The sequence below is a fragment of the Aythya marila genome, assembly GCF_965140915.1.
Source record: "Aythya marila genome assembly, chromosome: 28".
In the NCBI taxonomy this organism is placed as follows: domain Eukaryota; kingdom Metazoa; phylum Chordata; class Aves; order Anseriformes; family Anatidae; genus Aythya; species Aythya marila.
Window position 1 is genome coordinate 1,594,472 of NC_139069.1, and position 22,643 is coordinate 1,617,114.

The window sequence follows — 22,643 nt, forward strand, 5'->3', positions numbered from 1 at the left end:
ATCACCAGCCTCCACTTGGACATAGAGCCATTGAGCACCACTCTCTCAGTGTGACCTTCAAGCCAACTCCTTACCCACTGAATGGTGCACCCTTCAAATGCATATCTCTCCAATTTGGAGACCAGGATGTCATGTGGGACAGTGTCAATGGACTTAGAGAAGTCCAAGTAGATGGCATCAGTCGGTCTTCCCTTGTTGTCCGATGTGGTTACTCCGTTGTAGAAAGACACCAGATTGGTCAGGCAAGATTTATCCTTTGGTGAAGCCATGCTGGCTGTCTGAGATCACCTCTTTGTCTTGTATGTGCCTTGACACCGATTCCAGGAGGATCTTTTCCATGATCTTGTCAGGCACAGACGTGAGGCTCACCATTCAGTGGTTCCCTGGGTCCTCCTTTCTACCCTTTTTAAGGGGGTACACTGTCCTTGGCCTTCCATATCTGAGCAATGTAACTATAGAATCTCTTCTTATTATTCCTTGCATCACTTGCCAAGCTGAGTTCCATCTGAGACTTGGCTTTCCTTATCCTATCCCTCCACATCTGAAACTGAAACATGGGAGAGGGCCTGGGAAAAGTAACCCTGGATCCACAGAAGCCATTTGGGAAACAAAACTTGTAGGTAGGAAGCATGATTTTGCGTAGGTGCAGAGCTGATGGGCACATTGAGCAGGATGTGCCTATGTGTCCTTTTCCCTCCTCATTACAAGACCTTTGTGTCCTTTTCCCTCCTCATTACAAGGCCACTACCTTCTGAGGAATGGAGGAGCCAACAGAGGTGAGATAGATACACTGAGATGGTAAATGTCATCAGAAAGCTGATCCCAACAAGATATGGGGAGGTCGGGAGCAGCCTGGACAAGAGAGATGTGAGATTTTGGGGTGGGAAGAGGAGCATGGCCAGCAGAAATTAATGATTCCCTAAAGGTAAGAGGGGTCATTTAATGTAGGTGTTACAGTAACACTGATTTAAAACAGTCATGTATTGCCCTTACATTATTTGAACCAGTAATTCTAATCTTTAAACCTAAATGCTCCTCCAACACTCTGAGAGGAATCCACTACTCTAATGCCTGAACTTAAAGTATCCACTGAAGAAAAATGCAGCCCACAGACCCTTTTCCTTACCTTTACTCTCCTGCTTACCCTAATTCCTTCCCTAAACACTAGCATTAAAATGCACTATTTAGCCCTAGAGAAGTTGTTGGCAGGCCTTAAAATACTCTAAACCACAGGGTTTGCCCATAACCTTATGACAGACCTGATAGCCACAGAAGAACACCAAAGATTCCCGTTTAACCTGTGTTTATCCTCTAACCCAGAATGGTGAGCCCTAGTCCCTAAAGGACTAGAGAGAGGTCAGCCCTACGTCAGGATGTCCTGACCCAGCAGAAGGAATGTGACTGTGAGGTCACTTCTGTCTCTGCACTTGATAGGGCAGCAGCAGGAAAGTGTCAGGAAAGGGACTGTGAGGTCACTGGTGTCTGGAAGTCACCCTTGACTTCTCCCTGGGACCTGCATTTTTGGGCTGACATCTGGCAGTGGCCCTGCTAGGCCAGCAGAAGGCACCTGCTTGGCATGCTGACTGGGGGATTCCCCTCTGCCTCTAGACCCAGGAGGACCCAGGCAGAAAGAAGGCCCCAACATGGGTTGTCCTGTCCCTTCTGCTTGAGTCCATGACTGCACAGCAGCAGGCACAAGGTTTGGCTGTGTCTAGCCAAAAAGCTGCAAGGCCAGCAGCAGGCCCCTGGCTTGGAAGGTGCTGCTGAGGTGACTTGTGTGTGGTTGGCTGAGAGGCCGCAAGGAGCCTGCTGGGTTGGGATGCCTACTTCAGGAGGCGTTTCCACCCTGGTGGAGCTTTCTTTAGTAGTAGGAAAGAGCAGGAGAGAAAAGACTGCTACAAAGTGCACCTTAGAAATATTGCACTGGCCATGTCATGGAAGAAATGTCCAGGGGAACAACTGGTCTTCCTGCAAGAGACTGAGGCAAAGAAGGCATTAAGGACCTCAGCCTTTACCTTATCTAGATCATCACCGGATTTCCACCACATCTAATAAAGGATGAGGATTCTCCTTAATCCTCCTTTATTTAAAGTATTTATATAAGCAGTGTTTATTGTCTTTGACAGTCATAGCCGGATTGAGCTCCAGCTGGGTTTTGGCCCTTCTAACTTTGACCTGCACAGCCCCATAACATTCAGGACACAGCTCCAGACAAACCAACAGAATGCATGAGAATGAAGAACAGAAAAAGTAGAATCTGGCAGCCTTCCACCCACTGTTTTTCTGTGACTCTGTGTTGCAGTTCCATTCAAGTGATTACTCCTGTATTATCCAAACTTTCCTGAAGTCCTGATGCTACTGTCCTGTCAGAGATAGCACAATCACATGAAGGTTGAACCTTCTGCCTGCAGCCATGAATAGCTGACAGAATGGAGCATCGGTGTTGAGGAACCCTGAGAAAATGCAGGATTTTGCCTATAGAAATCTCTTGTCATTTACAAGGAGACGAGCATCGTCCTTCACCGTAAGAATAGGAACCCCACACATCAGGGCAGACTGGGACGCTGCTGAGTGAGCAGTGCCCAGGAGGAGGAGGGCCTGGGCACCACGAGGGATGCCATATGAGCAGTGGTGCCTGCTCAGCAGGAACCAGGCCAGCTTTCTACAGAGTTGCCTTACGAGGAGCATGGCCACCAAGAAAGTCTGAGTTACCTGATTCAGCTCAGATCCAGTGTGGCACCACAGAGAAGAGTGTTTGCAGCCCTCAGGAAAAGAGGTACAGGTCTAGGGGACCCTAGGACAGCCTGGTGTGGAAAGGATCAAGGGCTATGGCAAGGCTCAAAGTCCCAGCAGGACCCAGGTCTTTGTGTCCATGCCTATGGCTGTTGTCTCTGTCACTGAGGCCTTTGAGGAGACAGCTGATCATTAAAGCACCAGGGTCTCATTGCCTCCTCGCCCCCACCCATGAACCAGGCAGGGGTCATACCATTCTCTTGCACTTGGCAATGCAAATCCCCGTCTCCTACTGCTCCACAAAGAGCCCTGAGCTACTGGTCAAGGGAAAGGATCTCCCTTCCTTGAGTAGGGAGTCAAGTCCTGGCCCTTGTGCTTGCTGACACACATCCAGTTTTCCTACACATCAGTGTCACCTTCACATTTCCTTTGTCTCCTTGTCCTCACTGCCTCCAGTGTTCTGCTCTAACGAGCTCCAAGGGAGGCTGTGTCAGTGCTGGCCCTCAGGGGGACACTGCAGGAAACTTGCCTCTGACTTGGACTTGTTTGCTGATGACACCAAACTTGGAGGAGTTGTGGACTCAAATGAGGTCGTAAAGGCCTTACAGAGGGATCTGGACAGGTTGGAGAGCTGGGCGATCACCAACCACATGAAGTTCAAGAAGAGCAAGTGCCGGGTCCTGCACCTGGGACGGGGAAACCCTGGCTGCATGTACAGACTGGGCGATGAGACGCTGGAGAGCAGCCTAGAAGAGAGGGATCTGGGGGTCGTGGTAGACAGCAAGTTGAATATGAGCCAGCAGTGTGCCCTGGCAGCCAGGAGGGCCAATCGTGTCCTGGGGTGCATCAAGCACGGCATCGCTAGTAGGTCAAGGGAGGTGATTGTCCCGCTCTACTCTGCGCTGGTGCAGCCTCACCTCGAGTACTGTGTGCAGTTCTGGGCACCACAGTATAAAAAGGACATGAAACTGTTGGAGAGTGTCCAGAGGAGGGCTACGAAGATGGTGAAAGGCCTGGAGGGGAAGACGTACGAAGAACGGCTGAGGTCACTGGGCCTGTTCAGCCTGGAGAAGAGGAGGCTGAGGGGAGACCTCATCACAGTCTACAACTTCCTCGTAAGGGGGTGTCGAGAGGCAGGAGACCTTTTCTCCATTAACACCAGTGACAGGACCCGCGGGAACGGGGTTAAGCTGAGGCAGGGGAAATTTAGGCTGGACGTCAGGAGGGGGTTCTTCACAGAGAGGGTGGTTGCACACTGGAACAGGCTCCCCAGGGAAGTGGTCACTGCACCGAGCCTGTCTGAATTTAAGAAGAGATTGGACTGTGAACTTAGTCACATGGTCTGAACTTTTGGGTAGACCTGTGCGGTGTCAAGAGTTGGACTTGATGATCCTGAAGGGTCCCTTCCAACTCAGGATATTCTATGATTCTATGATTCTATGATTTTTTGCTTTCATAGCCCTGACAGAAGGAGATGATTCCCCAGCTGGGATATGCAAATGGGTTCTGGCTCAGCCATTTGAAGTGTCTTGCTCTTGAGTATTTCAGCCTGAGTTTTGTCAGAAATCCTGCAGCCAAATGCATCCCTTGGCTGTCATTTCCCTGCCCCTGTACTGTGGGATGACTGTGCTGTGGTGGGACATGTTTCCAGTGGTTCGTCTACCAGACACAGTAATGAATAGTATGAGCAGGACTAGAGGGGGCGTGCTTCCAGCCAGGGGGAGGCGGGGAAGAAAGGGACAATCAGGTTTACTGGACTGGGTATATTTAATGGCCTGGTGCATCAAACCCACAAATGTATCAGACTCTACTGCACAAAGGTGCACAGAGTACCCTAATGCCATCAAGCTAGAAAGAGGTAGAACCCACCTGTATTTCTGGAGTGACAGGGACATCCCAAGAAGTAACAGTACTGGTGGCTGAAGTGAGTCTAACTGGGAAGGAATGGCCAAAGCACCCCATTGGGACTGGCCCAGAGGCTATGTGCATCCTCAGCACAGACTGCTTCAGGAGAGGGAACTTCAAAGTTCCAAGAGGGCACCACCGGTGGGGCTTTGGCAGAGCTGTCTTGGAGACGAAGGACATGAAACAGTTGTCTACCTTGCTTGGCCTTCCACAGAGTCCTTCTGTTTTGGGTTTGCTGAGGGTTGAAGAACAGCAGGTGCCAATGGCTACCATGGTGGCACACCTGAGGCAGCGCTGCGCTATCCGAGACTCCCTGATTGCCATCCATGAGCTGAGTCATCGACTGGAGAGCCAAGGTGTAGATGTAGAGCTTGGGAGCGTGGTTTAGTGATGGACTTGTCAGCACTAAGGTAAAGTTGCCTGACCTGGGTGACACGTCCCAGAGTAGTGTCAGGCACAATGCAATTCTTTTTGCATCTATAGCACAGGAAGAAGGACTTTGCCCTACTCTATTGACTGGGCAGCTCTTTTCACTCTACCCAATGTAGGTTTCTGTGTCTGGAAGGGGACAATTTCCCCAATGAGGACAAGCTCATGGGTACAGCTACAGCCAATAATGATATATTTTCTTTATTTTTCACCCTGAGTTTTCCACAGATGACCCAAGATAGTCCATGGATGTCCAGGTGTGTACTGAGATTCTGGCTGAATTTCTCAGGATCCAATGGTCATTTCAATCTCATTTTATTTATTTTATTTTATTTTATTTTATTTTATTTTATTTTATTTTATTTTATTTTATTTTATTTTATTTTATTTTATTTTATTTTATTTTATTTTATTTTATTTTATTTTATTATTTTCTGAACACACTCCTGACTTATCTGAGAAAGGGTTTCTTGTGCTGGGCTGGTCTGCAGTTACAGGGACAAAGACTACTGTTGGCAGTGGAGGTGTCAGACCAGCACACTCTGTTCTTCCTCCCAAAGAAGGTCTCCAAAGAAGTTACCCTGGATGAACAGCAATAGGAGAATGATGATCAAAACTGAACTGCAGCAAAATTCAGCCTTTAAAAACAGGAAATATTTTTTATTAGCTGCTTTTTGAAATTTTCTTCCTTAAGTATGCCATGCAAGCTCTGTAATTAGCTGCACAAGGCATGAAGGCTTGAAGAAACTATTGAAGAGATGTTAGGAGTTTCTGCATTTTAATGAGTTCCATGGTGTATTTTGGTGCTCTGTCGATAAAGTTCAGGTACTGAGAGGAGAATGATGCAACCGCTTGAGCAAGTAAAGTCAGGCGGAAAAGCTGATGTGACTTGGAATATGAATGGGCCCCACTGAGGGCTGTTACTAAAAAAGCCTCCTCAGGGCCATGTTAGGTTTGGTGGTTTTACTCAGATGTGCAGCCGAGCTCCACCACAACCGCTCTCTCACTCCCCCTCTCCTCAAAGAGGAAGGGGGAGAAAATACAACACAGAGAACTCGAGGTTTGAGATGAGAAAGGTTTAATTAAAGGGAAAGGGAATGGGGAGGAAAAAAGAAACAAAAGAAACAATCAGTCTGCGCGGAAGCACAGAGTGAGGGATAGAAAGAATTATTCTCTACTTCCCATCAACGAGCGGTGTTCGGCCACGTCCTGGGAAGCAGGGCCTCAAAACGCGTAGTGGTTGTTCAGGAGGAACAGCCCCCTCCCCCCCCCATGAGAGCCCCCCTTTTTATTGCTGAATGTGACATCAGGTGTTATGCAACCTTTGGTTGGTTTAGGTCAGCTGCCCCGGCAATGTCCCCTCCCCATCACTTGTCCACACACAGCCTGCTGGCTCTTGGGGGCTCAGAAGGAGTCCTGATGCTGTGCCAGCACTATGCAGCAATAGACACAACACTGGAGTGATATCAGTGCTGTTCCAGCTACGAGTGCAGAGCACAGCACAGTGTGGGCTGCTTCAAGGAAAAGGTGTCTCCAGCTCAGACAGACCCAACACACCCACTGAGCACCTTGTCCCTGCAGATCTCCTGACATCTCCTGGCAGCTCCATATTCCTCTCCAGGCTGGCATTGGCCATTTGCCCAACAGCAGAGGGCAGTGTTGTCTATTTGGGCATGTGCTGCCACAAAGGGAGTTCTTGGCCTAGCCCTTGGTTCCTCAGGGACCACCCTGGGGCTTTCAACCTCTGTCTATCACTCCATGACAAAACCCAGAAAACAGAATAGCAGAGAGCAACCCCTTAGCTCTATTTCTGATAGCATTTGGAAGAGGTGTCCAGTGTTCTGGGTTTGCCCTGAGCAAGACCCTCTTGTTACTGTGGTGCTAGCAGGGAGGCCAGCTGTGATCCAGGGCTGCACAGTGCCTGCTGCTGCCTGCAGCCACAGGGATGCCACTGCAAAGACAACAGGACTGTCACCAAGGCATATGAGACCTCAGGACTAGCACAGCTAGAAGAGCACAAGAGAACAATGAGGAACCAAAAAGAAAGCAGCAGTGACAAGGCCATGTCCTGCTGCTGGCCATGGCCATGGCTCCAGGGAAGCAGCAGCCCCGACCTGAAGGCAGCAGAGAGGCAGAGCCCAGCGGGCAGTGAGGGGCAGCCCCGAGGGCCACCGGGGCTGCTCCTGCATGTGTCAGCTGGGCTCTTGGCCCTGAGCCCCTCCTGCGTGCTGGGGCTGCTCCCCCAGCTCCAGAGGAGATGCAAAGAGATGGCAGCTGAGACGAGTTATTTTCTCATGGCATCTTTATTATTTATATGTATACAAGAAGCCTACTAATAAGGTTCGTGAGATTATTGGTCAAAGAAAATAAAATTAACAGTTTGGATGTTAAGAGAAAGATCATAAGAGAAAAAAAAAAAAGAATTAAATTACAGAAAATAAGAGAAAACAAAGTAGACGTAAGATAAAACATAAGATTTTCCTAAGAGTTTCCAAAATAAATTTAAAATTTAAAGACACATTACTGATTCTGAAGAAACATATATTCAAAAAAATTCCATACTGCATTCTTAAGTACCTTGTTCCTCATGCTGTAGAGGACAGGGTTCACTGCTGGAGGCAACACTGAGTACAAGAATGACACCACCAGATTTAGAGCTGGGGAGGAGAGGGAGGGAGGTTTAAAGTAGGCAAAAATGATGGTGCTGAGAAACAGGGAGACAACAGCCAGGTGAGGGAGGCACATGGAAAAGGCTTTGTGCCGGCCCTGCTCAGAGGGCATCCTCAGCACTGCCCTGAAGATCTGCATGTAGGAGAAAACAATGAAAACAAAACAACCAAAGGCTAAAGAAACGGTAAAGATAAGTGCCCCAACTTCCCTGAGGTAGGCATCTGAGCAGGAGAGCTTGAGCATGTGGGGGATTTCACAGAAGAACTGCTCCACAGCATTGCCTTGGCAGAGGGGCAGGGAAAATGTAGTGGCCGTGTGCAGGACAGCATGGAGAAAGCCACTGCCCCAGGCAGCTGCTGCCATCTGGGCACAAGCTCTGCTGCCCACGAGGCTCCCGAAGTGCAGGGGCTTGCAGATGGCAATGTAGCGGTCGTAGGCCATGACCGTGAGAAGGGAATACTCTGCTGACATCAAAAATACAAAGAGAAAGATCTGTGCAGCACATCCTTGATAGGAGATGTCCCTGGTGTCCCAGAGGGCATTGGCCATGGCTTTGGGCAGAGTGGTGGAGATGCAGCCCACGTCGAGGAGGGCGAGGTTGAGCAGGAAGAAGTACATGGGGGTGTGGAGGCGGTGGTCACAGGCTACGGCACTGAGAATGAGGCCGTTGCCCAGGAGGGCAGCCAGGTAGATGCCCAGGAAGAGCGCGAAGTGCAGTAGCTGCAGCTTGCGTGTGTCTGCGAATGCCAGCAGGAGGAACTCAGTGATGGAGCTGCTGTTGGACATCTGCTTTTTTGGGGATGTGATCCTGAACAAAGAAGAGAAAGAACAGTAATAATGTACAACAGACTTACCAGAGAGAAACTCATCCCATTTCTCATTTAGAATCTCCAGAAAATTGTCCATTTCCAGGAAGACATTTGGCAGGTCCCTTTCATGAGTTCTTCCTGACGCCTGAGGGTATCCCTGGGAGCAGGGGGCTCCTCTGTGGGCAACGGAAGAGTCAGTTATGTCCAAAAGCCAGAGGTAAGGAGGAACATGAGGTAATCTCAGACTCTCTTCACTGCTGATATCAACGAACCTTGCCCCAGTGTTGCTCTCAGTTTACCCAACTTCAGAGCAGATACATATATATATATATATATATATATATATATATAATATATATATATATAAATTTTTATTTTATAGGGTTAGACTTTTTGATGTTACTGACCTACCACACCTGCTGAGTTTTTCTAAAACAGAAATCCCGGGCATTTCTCCAGCACATAAGTGGAAATGTTGTGCATCCTAAGGGAAAAAGGGACTGGCCCTATAGTGCAGTGTCCTTTAGTGAGGACAGATAATCTGTCTATCAATACTGGTCTCACCCACCCTGTTAGTGTTGCAGGCAAGTTGTACTCAGAGACTGATCTCTGAAGAACCTGAACACTGCTGAGTGTAGAGGAATCCAGGCACAAAGTGCCCATCTCCACACCCCTCACCCTGTCCCCTTACTGCCCTTCCCCCAAGCACACCAACGGCTCTCTCCATGGGCATCCAAACCCTCCATGCCCAGCCAGCCTGCAAACAAGACCAGCAGCAGCACGGCCAGCTGGAGAAGCCAGGAGGAATGCCAGCGTGCTGCTGCCAGGGGAGGCAAGGCCAGGGAGGGACAGACGGACACTCAGCAGACCCTCCTGTGCTGCAGCTCTGCCTGCAGATGAGGCAGCTCCTGCTCATTGCAAATGATCTGTGCTCACTTCAAGCTGGCAGAGACCTCCCAAAGACAGGGATGTCTCCCAGCACTGGGCATCGGGGGGCTTGCAGCTCATAAAGATCAGCTAGGATAAAACCTGAGAGGACCACAAAATGATGTTGGTGCAGTTTCTGGGCTGAGGTGTGTGAAGGGACTTTATAAACTTCATTGCTGACAAACTGATCTCTCACTGCAATTCTCTTGGAGTCTCAGTCTCCACTACAATACTGACAATCCATTACCATGAAATCTGCCTCCCCTCCACTGCAGGAATCCGCAAACATAGGCTACAGAAAAAGTCTTGCCTTTCAGGTAGCCCCTCTCTTGTTTTTCCTCTTGAAATATGCAATCAAATGTTATTCTATACAGCATTTTCTACTCCTTTTTGTAGAAATAGAGACAATGACCCTGACAGATGCTATCAGCTATTGGATGTCCCAGATGTAGGAGACCCCTCTGGCAACCCCACCTGCAGTGCCCTGCTGCCAGAGCCTCACGGTGTCAGGAGCCTGCAGATGTGTCCTGCCACACGCTGCCCTCTGTTGTTGCACTCCTCAGTGACTTCAAGCCCTCTCTCCTTCTCTCCTCTCTGTGTGCCAGCTGCGGTCAAAGCCCTGCTGCACTGTGCAGAGGAGCTGCTCCTGGCCACAGCTGTCTCTCTGCAGCGCTTGTCAGGAGCTCCCCTTGTGCCCAGGAGCCCGGCCCAGCTCAGCAGCACAGCACCCAACCATGGCATCGCTTGCTCTGTGCCCTTGGGCTCCCTCGAGGTGTCCCCAAGCCCTCAGGGCTGACAGCTCCCCAAGGCAGCAGGGTCTCTATTGGGGTGTGCTGTTTGAATCAGACTGAATTTGTCACCATCTGCACTTCTCTGAACACAGGGGAGATGACTTTTACAAGGGTGATTTGTGCTGTTGGACTGTGGTTGTCAAACATGTTGTGCTTTAACCTGGTGGGCAGCTCAGCACCACACAGCAGTTGGCTCACATCAGCCCTCTCCCCCCCCAAAATGCTTATGTGTTGAGATAAGGGCAGTTTAAAGGACTGAAAGGGAAGAGAAATAATAAGAGTTGCTGTTATTGTTATTGTTATGTACAAAGCAAGTTAAACACAGTGCAATTGCTCATTACTGACTGTTGTCCAGCCTGTCCCCAGCTGGTAGAACATTCTGGTAACCATCTGCACCTGCTCAGTCAGTGGCACTCACTGAGGCTCAGAAAGCACAGACCAAGTCCCAGCACATTCCAGTCACTTATGTCCCTTTGGAATTGCCGAGGTGAGAACACATGCTGTTGAGGTTGTGATGAGGCAGGGGTCAGCCTCTTCTCTCAGATAACTAATGATAGGACTCAAGAAAATGGCCACAAGGGGAGATTTAGATTAGATATTACGAAAAATTAGATTATATATCATGACAAACTTTTTCTCCCAAAGAATAGTCAGGTACTCTGAGACAGGTACTCTGATATAATGAAAGCCATCAGAAAGCTGATCCCTGTTAGATGACTGTTATGGGGAGGTCAGGAGTAGCCTGGCCAGGAGACATGTCAGACTGGGGTGAGGGAAGAAGTGAAGAAGAGCTCGAAAGCTTACCTTTGTAGATGTAAGAGGGTAAGAGGTAAGAGGTAATGTTGATGCTGCTGTAACACTGACTTCAAACAGTCTTGTATGGCCCTTACACTATTTTCAAGAGTAACATTAATCCCTCAACCAAGACATTAGTCAACCACCTTGACAGGAATCCACTATTGTAATGCAGAACTCAAGGTATCACCTGAAGAAAAACTCAGCACAGAGCTCCATTCCTTACCTTTACTCTCTTGCTCACCCTAATCTCTGCCCTTAACACTAACATTAAAATGCTCTATTTAACCCCAGACTTCTTGCCATACCTAAAAAAAACACCCTAAACCATAATGCTTGCCCATACCCTAACCAGAGACCTGACACCACAAGGAGAACACAAAACACTCCAACTAAAACTTTGCTTAATCTCTAACACAGAAAATTAAAATCTAGTCCCTAAGGGACTAGAGAGAGGTGAGCTCTGCCTCAGCATCTCCTGCCCCAGCAGGAGGATTGTGACTGTGGCAGTGACAGTGAGGTCACTTCTGTCTCTGCACTTGATAGGGCAGCAGCAGGAACGTGTCACGCAAAGGGACTGGGAGGTCACTTGTGTCTGGAGGTGGAAGGTCACCCTTGCCTTCTTCCTGGGATCTGCACTTTTGGGCTGACATCTGGCAGTGGCCCTGCTAGGCCAGCAGAAGGCACCTGCTTGGCATGCTGACTGGGGGATCCCCTCTGCCTCCAGACCCAGGACGACCCACACAGAAAGAAGGCCCCAACATGGGTTGTCCTGTCCCTTCTGCTTGAGTCCATGACTGCACAGCAGCAGGCACAAGGCTTGGCTGTGTGTAGCCAAGAAGCTGCAAGGCCAGCAGCAGGCCCCTGGCTTGGAAGCTGCTGCTGAGGTGACTTGTGTGTGGTTGGCTGAGAGGCTGCAAGGAGCCTGCTGGGTTGGGATGCCTACTTCAGGAGTGGTTTCCACCCTGATGGAGCCTGCTTTGGTAGTAGGAAAGAGCAGGAGAGAAAAAACTTCTGTGGAGTATACGTTGGAAGTTACACATTAGCACGATAGAATAAGAAATGTCCCTCAAGGTGTTGTACTGTGGTGCCAGAGGTCACCCTCTGATCAGACCCTGGCTTTGTGTTTCAGGGAACAGCTGGTGAGGGTTGACGAGACATGGGTGAAACAAAGGATGAGAGGAAGGTTGTGGACATAGATGGGTGTCTGCAGACTTCAAGGAAATAAGTCATAATGCGATAGAGTCTGCAGAGGAGAGGGTGCTGGAAAAAATGGCAGGCCCAATAGCACTGAGGTTTCTGTCCCCTTGGCTAGAGATTAGGAGGAGATATGTTATATTCATTCTGATGAGGCCTCATGGATTCCTTGCAACATCGTGAAGCTCCTCGAAGATGTCATACCAGTGTTCTTGTCATGTCATCACACTGCCCACCACAGCCCACAGACCCCAGCAAGAGCCTTGAGCTGGACTTGGGGGTGCAGGATCTCCTTTCCCAGTTCCAGGGGTCAGGCCTTGGCTCTTTTGCTTCACTAAAGCCAACCAAGACTTTTCTCAGCACAGTGCTTTGCCTGTCTGTAACCATGGCCTCCAATTATCTGCCCTAACAAGGCCCTGGAGAGGCTTTGTTAGGAACAGCTCTCAGTGGGGCCCATTAATACTCCAAGTCACTTCAACTTTTCCTTCTGACTTGAGCAAGTAAAGTGGTTACATCACTCTCCTCTCTGTACCTGAGCTTCATAGACTGAGCACCAAAATACACCATGGAACTTATTAAAATGCAGAAACTCCTAACATCTCTTCCACAGTTTTCTTCAAGCCTTCATGCCTTGTGCAGCTAATTGCAGAGCCTGCAAGACGTAGTTAAGGAAGATTTCAAAAAACACCTAGTGAAAATGTCTTTTGTTTTTAAAGGCTGAATTTTGCTGCATTTCAGTTTTGAGCATCATTCTCCTATTGCTATTGATCCAGGGGGATTTCTTTGGAGACTTTTATCAGGAGGAAAAGCAGAATCTGGAGGTCTGACACCTCTGCTGCCAGCAGTGGTCTTTGTCCCCATAACTGCAGCCCAACCCAGCACGTGAAACCCTTTCTCACACAAGTCAGGGGTTCCTTGGGAAAAAAAATTAAAAAAAATAAAAATAAAATAAAATAAAATAAAATAAAATAAAATAAAATAAAATAAAATAAAATAAAATAAAATAAAATAAAATAAAATAAAATATCAAAACGACCATTGGAACCTGAGAAATTCAGCCTGAATCTTACTAGAAAACTGGACATCCATGGTGTCTCTTGGGTTTTCTGTGGAAAACTCAGAATGAAAACTAAAGAAAATATTTCTTCAAGTGGCTGTAGTTGTACCCATGATCTTGGGGAAATTGTCCCCTTCCAGCCACGCAAAACTAAACTGAGTAATGTGAAAAGAGCTGCCCAGTCAACAGAGTAGCTATTGACTGGGCATCTCTTTTCACAAGGCAGATATCCCAAAACCCCACTGGTGGTGCCCTCTTGGAACTTTGCAGTACCCTCTCCCGAAGCAGTCTATGCTGAGGATACACAAGATGATATCTCTGGGCCAGTCCCATTAGGGTGCTTGTGCCATTCCTGCCCAGTTAGACTCACTTCAGCCTCCAGTACAGTTAACTGCTGGGATTCCCCTGTCACTTGAAAAATATAGGTGGGTTCTACCTCTTTCTAGCTTGATGGCATTAGGGCACCCAATGTACCTGTGTCCAGTAGAGCCTGATACATTGGTGGGACTGATGTGCCAGGCCATCTAATATACCCAGTCCAGTAAACCCGACTGTCCTTTTCCTCCCTGCTTCCCCCTGTCTGGAAGCAAGACCCCTCTAGTCCTGCTCATAGTATTCATTACGGTGTCTGGTAGATGGCCCACTGGAAAGCATGTCCCACCATGGCAGAGGAGAGGGCACTGACAGCCGAGGGACATATTTGGGTGGGGAAGACGGGGCCCAGCAGAGACAAGGAGTCAAGGCAGTTGGGTGGGGGAGGCCAGCAGAAGCAGCCCAAGGGCTGGTGCTGCTTGTGAGGACACATTTGTGGCAGCAGCCGGAGTGGGCAGCAGCTGTGCGCAGGCGAGGGGAGGCCAGGAAGCGCATGCCAAGAGCGCTCCTGCCAGCAGAGCCAAGGCCGGGGCCGAGCCCATGGGCAGAGGCAGGCCCAGGGCAGGGGGCTGCAAGGGCCACGCTGAGCTCCCTGCCCCTGCAGCAGCCACCCTGGCCCTCGACCTCCTCTCCCCTGCCCCTGCAGCAGCCGCCCTGGCCCTCGGCCTCCTCTCCCCTGCCCCTGCAGCTCTGGGCTCCCTTCACGCAGCCCTGGCTCTGCAGCACCAAGCCCTGCTGGGAGCCTTCCCCTGCATGCTGCCACCGCTCCCTGACGCTGCTGTTGCCCTCTGCCGGGCACTGCCCAGCCCAGCTCAGCTCCTGCCCACCTCTCCCCACCTCCCTGCCGCAGCTCCACATTCCTCTCCAGCATGCCATTTGCCATCAGACTAAGCACCATGGGGACAGTCCCTGGCCAGTCAAGGCCAGTTATTGTTTGCTGAGCCATGTGCAGCCAAGAAGGGAGCTCCCAGTCCAGCACTACACTGAGCACTCTTAGATTCTGATCCATAGTGAAGCCCAGTAAAGTAGGGTTCCTATTCATGCAGCAGTTCCTTGGGTATATTCCTAGCACCAGCTTTGGAAGAGCTGTGCAATGAAATAGATGCCACTGTACAGACAACAAGATTGTCAGCAAGATACATGAGATCTCAAGACTTAGTTGAATGTGAAAGCACAAGAGAACAATGAGGAAGCCAAAGGGAGCAGCAGTGACAAGGCCACGTCCTGCTGCTGGCCATGGCCATGGCTCCAGGGAAGCAGCAGCCCCAACCCGAAGGCAGCAGAGAGGCAGAGCCCAGCGGGCGGTGAGCCTCTTGGCCCTGAGCCTCTCCTGCGTGCTGGGGCTGCTCCCCCCAGAATCAGAGGAGATGGGAAGAGAGGGATACTGAGTCCAATGAATTTATGCTGTCTTCTTTATTGTCTGTACTTACAGAGGAAATCTAGTTCAATAGGTTGATTAGAAGACGTAGTTAAAGTAAATAAATTACTTAAAAAATTAAGCCAATATCAACAGTTATGAAAATAATCAAAATGAAAAATGAAATGAAAATCTCTCATGTCAGCTTCTCAAATAGAATGGTAGCATTTAGAGGATTATTAGTAGTAGTACAATATGATAATAATACTAAGTACAAAAAACGATATGATACAAATCACAATAATGTTAACAACACTGATGCTTAAGAAGCACATATAGAAACAGTTTCCTCACTGCAACCTTGAGTTCCTGGTTCCTCATGCTGTAGATGAGGGGGTTCACTGCTGGAGGTACTACTGAGTACAAAAGTGACACCACCAAGTCCAGAGATGGGGAAGAGATGGAAGCGGGCTTCAGGTAGGCAAACGTGGAAGTGCTGAGAAAGAGGAAGACCATGGCCAGGTGAGGGAGGCACGTGGAAAAGGCTTTGTGTCGGCCTTGTTCAGAGGGTATCCTCAGCATTGCCCTGAAGATTTGCACATAGGCTATAGGACAGCACAATGAAAACAAAAGAACCAAAGGCTAAAGAAATACTAAAACACAAGTGCCCCAACAAGTGCTCCCCCAGCTCCTGAGGGGATCGGAAGAGATGGCAGCTCAGACCAATGAATTTCTTCTGGATTCTTTATTGTTTATCTACACAGGAAGCCTGGTTCTGTAGGTAAATCTTTAAGAAGTAGGAGGCTAAGATTAATATTATTTATATCTGAAACAATAGCTAGTGAAAATAACAACACAGACAAATAAAAAGAAAAAAAAAAAGTATCTTAAAGATTTCTGAAAAAATAGGTGTTTCTGATTATAAGCTTATTGTTATAGTCAAAGAACCAGAAGCATATGTATTCAAGCAGTGTCCTCACTGCATCCCTTAGTTCCAAGTCCCTCATGTGTGTTCACTGCTGGAGGCACTGGTGATGGGAAGAGATTGCAGTAGAGACTAATGAAATTGTCCCAGTTTCTTTATTTAAACAAGAATATTGATTGTAAAGGTATTTGAAATTATCAGCGTCATAATAATAATAATAAAATAATAATTAGGAGGCTTAGAATAACATTAAATCAATGCCACAAGTTATAGGAAATAATAATAAAGAAAATTACTTTCAAGAATTTGCACTAAGAGTGTTTGTTTGCAGAAATTCTATTAGTATTTTATGCACATTATTAATGCTGAAGAAAGAGGTATAAAATAGTTTCCTCACTGTATGTTTGAGCTCCTGGTTCCTCATGCTGTAAATGAGGGGATTCACTGCTGGAGGCAACACTGAGTACAAAACAGCCACCACCAGGTCCAGGGATGGGGAAGAGATGGAGGGGGGCCTCAGGTAGGCAAACATGGCAGTGCTAAGAAACAGGGAGACCACGACCAGGTGAGGGAGGCACGTGGAAAAGGCTTTGTGCCGGGCCTGCTCAGAGGGCATCCTCAGCACTGCCCTGAAGATCTGCATGTAGGAGAAAACAATGAAAACAAAACAACCAAATGCTAAAGAAAAACTAAACACAAGTGCCCAAACTTCCCTGAAGTAGGCATCTGAGCAGGAGAGCTTGAGGATCTGGGGGATTTCACAGAAGAACTGGTCCACAACAATGCCTTGGCAGAAGGGCAGGGAAAATGTGTTGGCCGTGTGCAGGACAGCAATAAGAAAACCACTGCCCCAGGCAGCTGCTGCCATCTGGGCACAAGCTCTGCTGTCCAGGAGGCTCCCGTAGTGCAGGGGCTTGCAGATGGCAACGTAGCGGTCGTAGGCCATGACAGTGAGGAGATAGTACTCTGAACCAAACAAGAAGAATAAAAATAAGACCTGAGCAGCACATCCTTGATAGGAAATGGTCCTGGTGTCCCAGAGGGCATTGGCCATGGCTTTGGGCAGAGTGGTGGAGATGCAGCCCAGGTCCAGGAGGGCGAGGTTGAGGAGGAAGAAGTACATGGGGGTGTGGAGGCAGTGGTGGCAGGCTATGGCACTGAGGATGAGGCCGTTGCCCAGGAGGGCAGCCAGGTAGATGCCCAGGAAGAGCGCGAAGTGCAGGAGCTGCAGCTCGTGCGTGTCTGCGAATGGCAGCAGGAGGAACTCGCTCACAGAGCTGATATTGGGCATTTGCTGACATTGAACACAGTTGTCTGTTGAAGAGAAGACAGAACAATGTTAGTTCACATGTCTTTGAGGGAGACTTATTACAAGTCTTAGAGCGCCCTCCAGCCTGAGCATCTCTCTTTGCAGGAGGACCTTTCTGCAGCTCTCTTACTTGAGGTAAAGCTGGTGCTGGCTGAGAGTGGCACTGGGAGCAGGGGCTGCTGTGGGTTGCAGAGGAGTCCTTCCTGCTGTACATCAGGAAGGAATCAGGAACATGGGGGAAGCTCAAGTTCTGTTCACTGGTCAGATCAATGAGCTTTTCAGTGTTATTTCAAACAACTCCTCTGAATGCAGAGTTACACAGGCCACTGCCCACATGTCATGTTCTAATATACCCTGTGTTTCCTGTCTTTGAGCCGCAGAACCATCGAGCTCTGGAGTTTCCCTGAGAAGAAACTGGAGACAACTGAGAGCAGAGAAGCCCCAGTCCAAGTGCAGCTGGCCAGAAGCCTCACCTGAGGTGAAGTTCTCACACAGACAGAGCTTGGGAGCATCTCTTTGAGCTCTACCTTCTCTTCTACCCCTGCCTGCCCCACAGCCCATGGGCTGCAGGGGGAGAGGAGGCCAGGGAGGGGCTGCTCCAGGGGAAGGCGTCTGCACTGCAGGGCATGGCCATGAGGTGCCCGAATCCCCCCTGCCATGGCGTTTCTGCCAACAGCTCCTTCTGGCCACCTGCCCCTCTGTGCTGCCTGCAGCTGTCCCTGCCGGGAGCTGCTGCTCTGCGCCCACCTCTTCTTTCCCCCTGCCCATGCTCACAGACCCCATCCCACGCGGCTGTGCTCAGCGCTGCCCTGCAGCACCCTGCCACCAACAGGGCCCTGCCAAGGGGCACCTCCATGGCTGCAGGAGCTACGGGGCAGCTGACAGAGAGCCCGGCATGGCCAGCCACGGCAGGGTGTTCTGGGCTGACCGGGGGCACCTGCCTTAGTGCACTCCAAGGGGCTTCTGCCAGACTTTCTCACCTCACACTGCAACCCAGCAAAACTCTCAAAGCCTACTGCATTGCCCACTGCCCTCCCAGAAACAAGACCCAGCAAGAGGAGACCCTTCCAGGACCTGCAGCTGCATGGCCCTGCAGCCAGACCCTTACCTTGTCAAGGGCTGTGCAGGTTTCTCCAGCAGGCAGCTCTCAGCATCCTCCCACTGCCAACTGCCTCCAAGCCCTCTCTCCTTCTCTCCTGTCTGTGTGCCAGCTGCGGTCAGAGCCCCCAGCCCTACTGCGCTGTGCAGAGGAGTTGCTCCTGGCCACAGCTGTCTCTCTGCAACAGGATCCCTTTTCAAATGAGTTTAATCTGTTGCAGGAGCCCAGCCCAGCTCAGCACCAGAGGCCTAGATCAAGGCACTGCAATCACCCCTCTGGGGGCTTTGCTGATGAGCCCACGAACCTCAGGCACTCGGAGACAATTGAAGACATCTCTCCAGAAGTGCAAGTCAGAGGCAAGTTTCTTGCAGTGTCCCCCTGAGGGCCAGCACTGGCACAGCCTCCCGTGGAGCTCGTTAGAGCCAAACTCTGGAGGCAGTGAGGACAAGGAGACAAAGGCAATGTGAAGGTGACACTGAGGTGTAGGAAAACTGGATGTGTGTCACCAATCACAAGGGCCAGGTCTTATTGCATGGCACACATGAAGGGAGATCCTTTGCCTTGACTGGTTGCTCAGGGCTCTTTGTGGGGCAGTAGAAGTTGGGGATGTGCATTGCCAAGTGCAGGAGAATGGTACGACCCCTGCCTGCTACATGGTTGGGGGTGAGGAGGCAATGAGGCCCTGGTGCTTTAACGATCAGCTGTCTCCTCATAGGCCTCAGTGGCAGAGACAACAGCCGTAGCCATGGACACAAAGACCTGGGTTGTGACTTTGAGCCCTCGTAGAGCCCTTGATCCTTTCCACACCAGGCTGTCCTAGGGACTCCCAGACCTGTACCTCCTGAGGGCTGCAGACCCTCTTCTGTGTGGTGCCACACTGGATCTGAGCTTGAGTATGATAACTCAGATTTTCTTGGAGGTCCTGATCCTCATAAGGCAGCTCTGTAGGAAGCTGGCCTGGTTCCTGGTGAGCAGGCACCACAGCTCATAAGGCATCCCTCGTGGTGCCCAGGCCCTCCTCCTCCTGGTCACTGCTCCCTCAGTAGAGTCTGCCCTGATGTGTAGTTCCTCTTCCTCTGGCACAGGACTAGGCACTTATTGTTCAAGTTTTTCCTTTAGGCAAACTACTGCAGTTTCTCAAGATTCCACTGGACAGATGCTCCATTCTGTCAGGTGTTCATGTCTGCAGGCAGATAGTTCAACCTTCCTGTGTCTGTGTTGTCTCTGACAAGATAGCAGCATCAGGAGCTGCATGGAACGTTTGGATAATACAGGAGTAAGAAGCTGAAAAAAAAGTGCAGCATAGAATCACAGGAGAGTAGGGGATGGAAGGCTGCCAGGTTCCACCTCTTCTGTGCTTCCTTCTCATGCATGCTATCAGTTTGTCTGGAGCTGCGTCCTGAATATTATGGGGCTGTGCAGGTGAAAATTAGAAGGGCCAAAGCCCAGCTGGAGCTCAATCCATCTACTACCGTCAAAGACAAAAAAAAAAAAAAAAAAAAAAAAAAAAAAAAAAAAAAAAGGTGTATATAAATACTTTTATAAAAGAGGATTTAGAAGAATGATCATCTTTAATGGGTGTGTGGGAAAACCTGATGACAAAACCTGAGGAACATAATGCCTTCTTTTCCTCAGTCTCTACCAGCAAGACCAGTTGTTCCCCTGGATATTTCTTCCTCCTCATGGCCAGAGCTACACTTCAAGTTTCAATTTGTGGCTGTTTTTTCTCTCCTGCTCTTTCCTATTACCACAGAAAGCTCCATCAGGGTGGAAGCCCCTCCTGAAGTAGGCATCCCGACCCAGCAGGCTCCTTGCGGCCTCTCAGCCAACCACACACAAGTCACCTCAGCAGCATCTTCCAAGCCAGGGGCCTGCTGCTGGCCTTGCAGCTTCTTGGCTACACACAGCCAAGCCTTGTGCCTGCTGCTGTGCAGTCATGGACTCAAGCAGAAGGGACAGGACAATCCATCTGGGGGACTCCTTTCTGTCTTGGTCCTCCTGGGTGTGTAGGCAGAGGGGATCCCCCAGTCAGCATGCCAAGCAAGTGCCTTGACTTCTCAAAAGTAAAGGGTGACCTGCCACCTCCAGACACAAGTGACCTCACAGTCCCTTTCCGTGACACGTTCCTGCTGCTGCCCTATCAGCTGCAGAGACAGAAGTGACCTCACAGTCACTGCCACAGTCACATTCCTCCTGCTGGGCCATCAGATCACGAGGTAGAACTGACCTCTCTCTTGCTCCCTAGGTACCTGTTTTTCTCTTTCTAGATTAGAGACTAAGCAAAGTTTTAGTGGGAGTGTGTGTTGTCCTGCTAGTGGTATCAGGTCTGTGGTTAAGGCCATGACCCAGGAGATGACCTTGCTCTCTTCTTCCCCACCACTCCCCACACGGGGCAGGCCCTCAGGAAACACCCCTGAGCCTGGAGATGCACCAACCTGCTGCAGTGAGGTGCCACTACTGCAGGGGCAGAGGGGAGGCTTGGAGAGACACATGGAGCCTGCAGGTAAGAGTGGTGTGGCCTGGGGAAGTGAGTGGAAAAGTTACCCTTATCCTGGGTAACTTATCCTGGGAAAAGTTACCCTGAAGCCATAGGAGCCATTCTGGAAAGAAAAGTTGTAGGCAGGAAGCGCACTTTTGTGATGGTGCCGAGCTGCTGGGCACATGTTCAGGGTGCTCTGATGGACTTTTATGTCTTTTTCCATCATGTATTAAATGCCACGTTTCTCAGGAATAGAGTACCCAACAGAGCTGTGACAGATACTCTGAGACCATGAAAGCCACCAGAAAGATGTCCCTAAGAATATGACTGATATAGTGAGGTCAGGAGAAGCCCTGGTCAGGAGAAATGTGAGATTTGGAAGAGAGAATAGGACTATCCAGCAGAAACTAAAGATTTTGTGAAAGGTAAGTTGGTTCAGGCTATGCGGAAGCTGCTGTAACCGTGACTTAAAACACTTATATGAGGCTATTCCGCAGCTTCAAAGAGCAAACTTAATTCCTACATTTAAATGTTACTCCACACCAAAACAGGAATCAACTACTCCTATGCCTGACATCTAAGTGTGCACTGAAGCCAAAACTCAGTCCATCGCCTCTTTCCCTTACCCTTACTCTCTTGCTTACCTTGATCCCTACCTTTAACACTAGATTTAAATGCTCTATTTAGGTGTAGAATTATTGGAAAAACTAAACAAACCCTAAATCAGTAAGCTTGTCCGCACTTTAACCACAGACCTGATACGCAAAGCAGAACACCAATCCCTCCCAAAAAATCTTTCTTTAAATTCAAACCCAGAAAGGTGAGCCCTAGTCCCCCGATGCATGAGCACCTAACAGCTGATTCCCCTGTTCCTGTGCATTGACTTCCTCACCTTCAGCCCCTCTCCTAACCCTTACCTTTAGGTACCGTACTGGGTCTGGCCCTTAGTGCAGGCCAAGAACTGTGAGGTTACTTTGCAGTCACATGGCATGCAAAGATGGATGTGAGGGGTCATGGATCTGATCAGCTTGTGGGCCGCAAAGAGGAGATGGATGGGAGTGCTCTGAAGGGCTCAGCTCTGCCTCAGCATTTCCTGCCCCAGCACGAGGAATGTGACTGTGGCAGTGACTGTGAGGTCACTTCTGTCTCTGCACTTGATAGGGCAGCAGCAGGAACGTGTCACAGAAAGGGACTGTGAGGTCATTTCTGTCTGGAGGTGGCAGGTCAGCCTTGACTTCTCGCGGGGATCTGCACTTTTGGGCTGACATCTGGCAGTGGCCCTGCTAGGCCAGCAGAAGGCACCTGCTTGGCATGCTGACTGGGGGATCCCCTCTGCCTCCAGAGCCAGGAGGACCCAGGCAGAAAGAAGGCCCCCATATGGGTTGTCCTGTCCCTTCTGCTTGAGTCCATGACTGCACAGCAGCAGGCACAAGGCTTGGCTGTGTGTAGCCAAGAAGCTGCAAGGCCAGCAGCAGGCCCCTGGCTTGGAAGCTGCTGCTGAGGTGACTTGTGTGTGGTTGGCTGAGAGGCCGCAAGGAGCCTGGTGTGTTGGGATGCCTACTTCAGGAGTGATTTCCACCCTGATGGAGCTTTCTTTGGCAGTAGGAAAGAGCAGAAGATAAAACTTCCATACAGTGCACCTCGGAAGTTAAGCATTGGCCACAAGGAGGAAGAAATGTCCCTCAAAGTATATTGCTGTGGTGCCAGAGGTCACCCTCTGATTAGACCGTCGCTTTGTCTTTCAAGGAACAGCTGGTGAGGGCTGACGAGACATCAGTGAAAGCAAGGC

The 22,643-nt window shown here is 49.7% G+C and overlaps 1 protein-coding gene across 1 annotated transcript; it reads right to left on the reverse strand.

The window, feature by feature from the left end:
• Positions 1 to 7,064: 7,064 nt before the first annotated feature.
• Positions 7,065 to 17,090, reverse strand: LOC309888238 (olfactory receptor 14C36-like; the record flags this gene model as incomplete). The annotated part of the gene is made up of 5 exons (XM_082780474.1): positions 7,065 to 7,073; positions 7,645 to 7,724; positions 8,592 to 8,722; positions 8,963 to 9,030; positions 16,365 to 17,090. The coding sequence occupies 5 exons, from the start codon at positions 17,088 to 17,090 to the stop codon at positions 7,065 to 7,067; spliced, it is 1,014 nt and encodes a 337-aa protein (XP_082636600.1).
• Between the last annotated feature and the right edge of the window lie 5,553 nt (positions 17,091 to 22,643).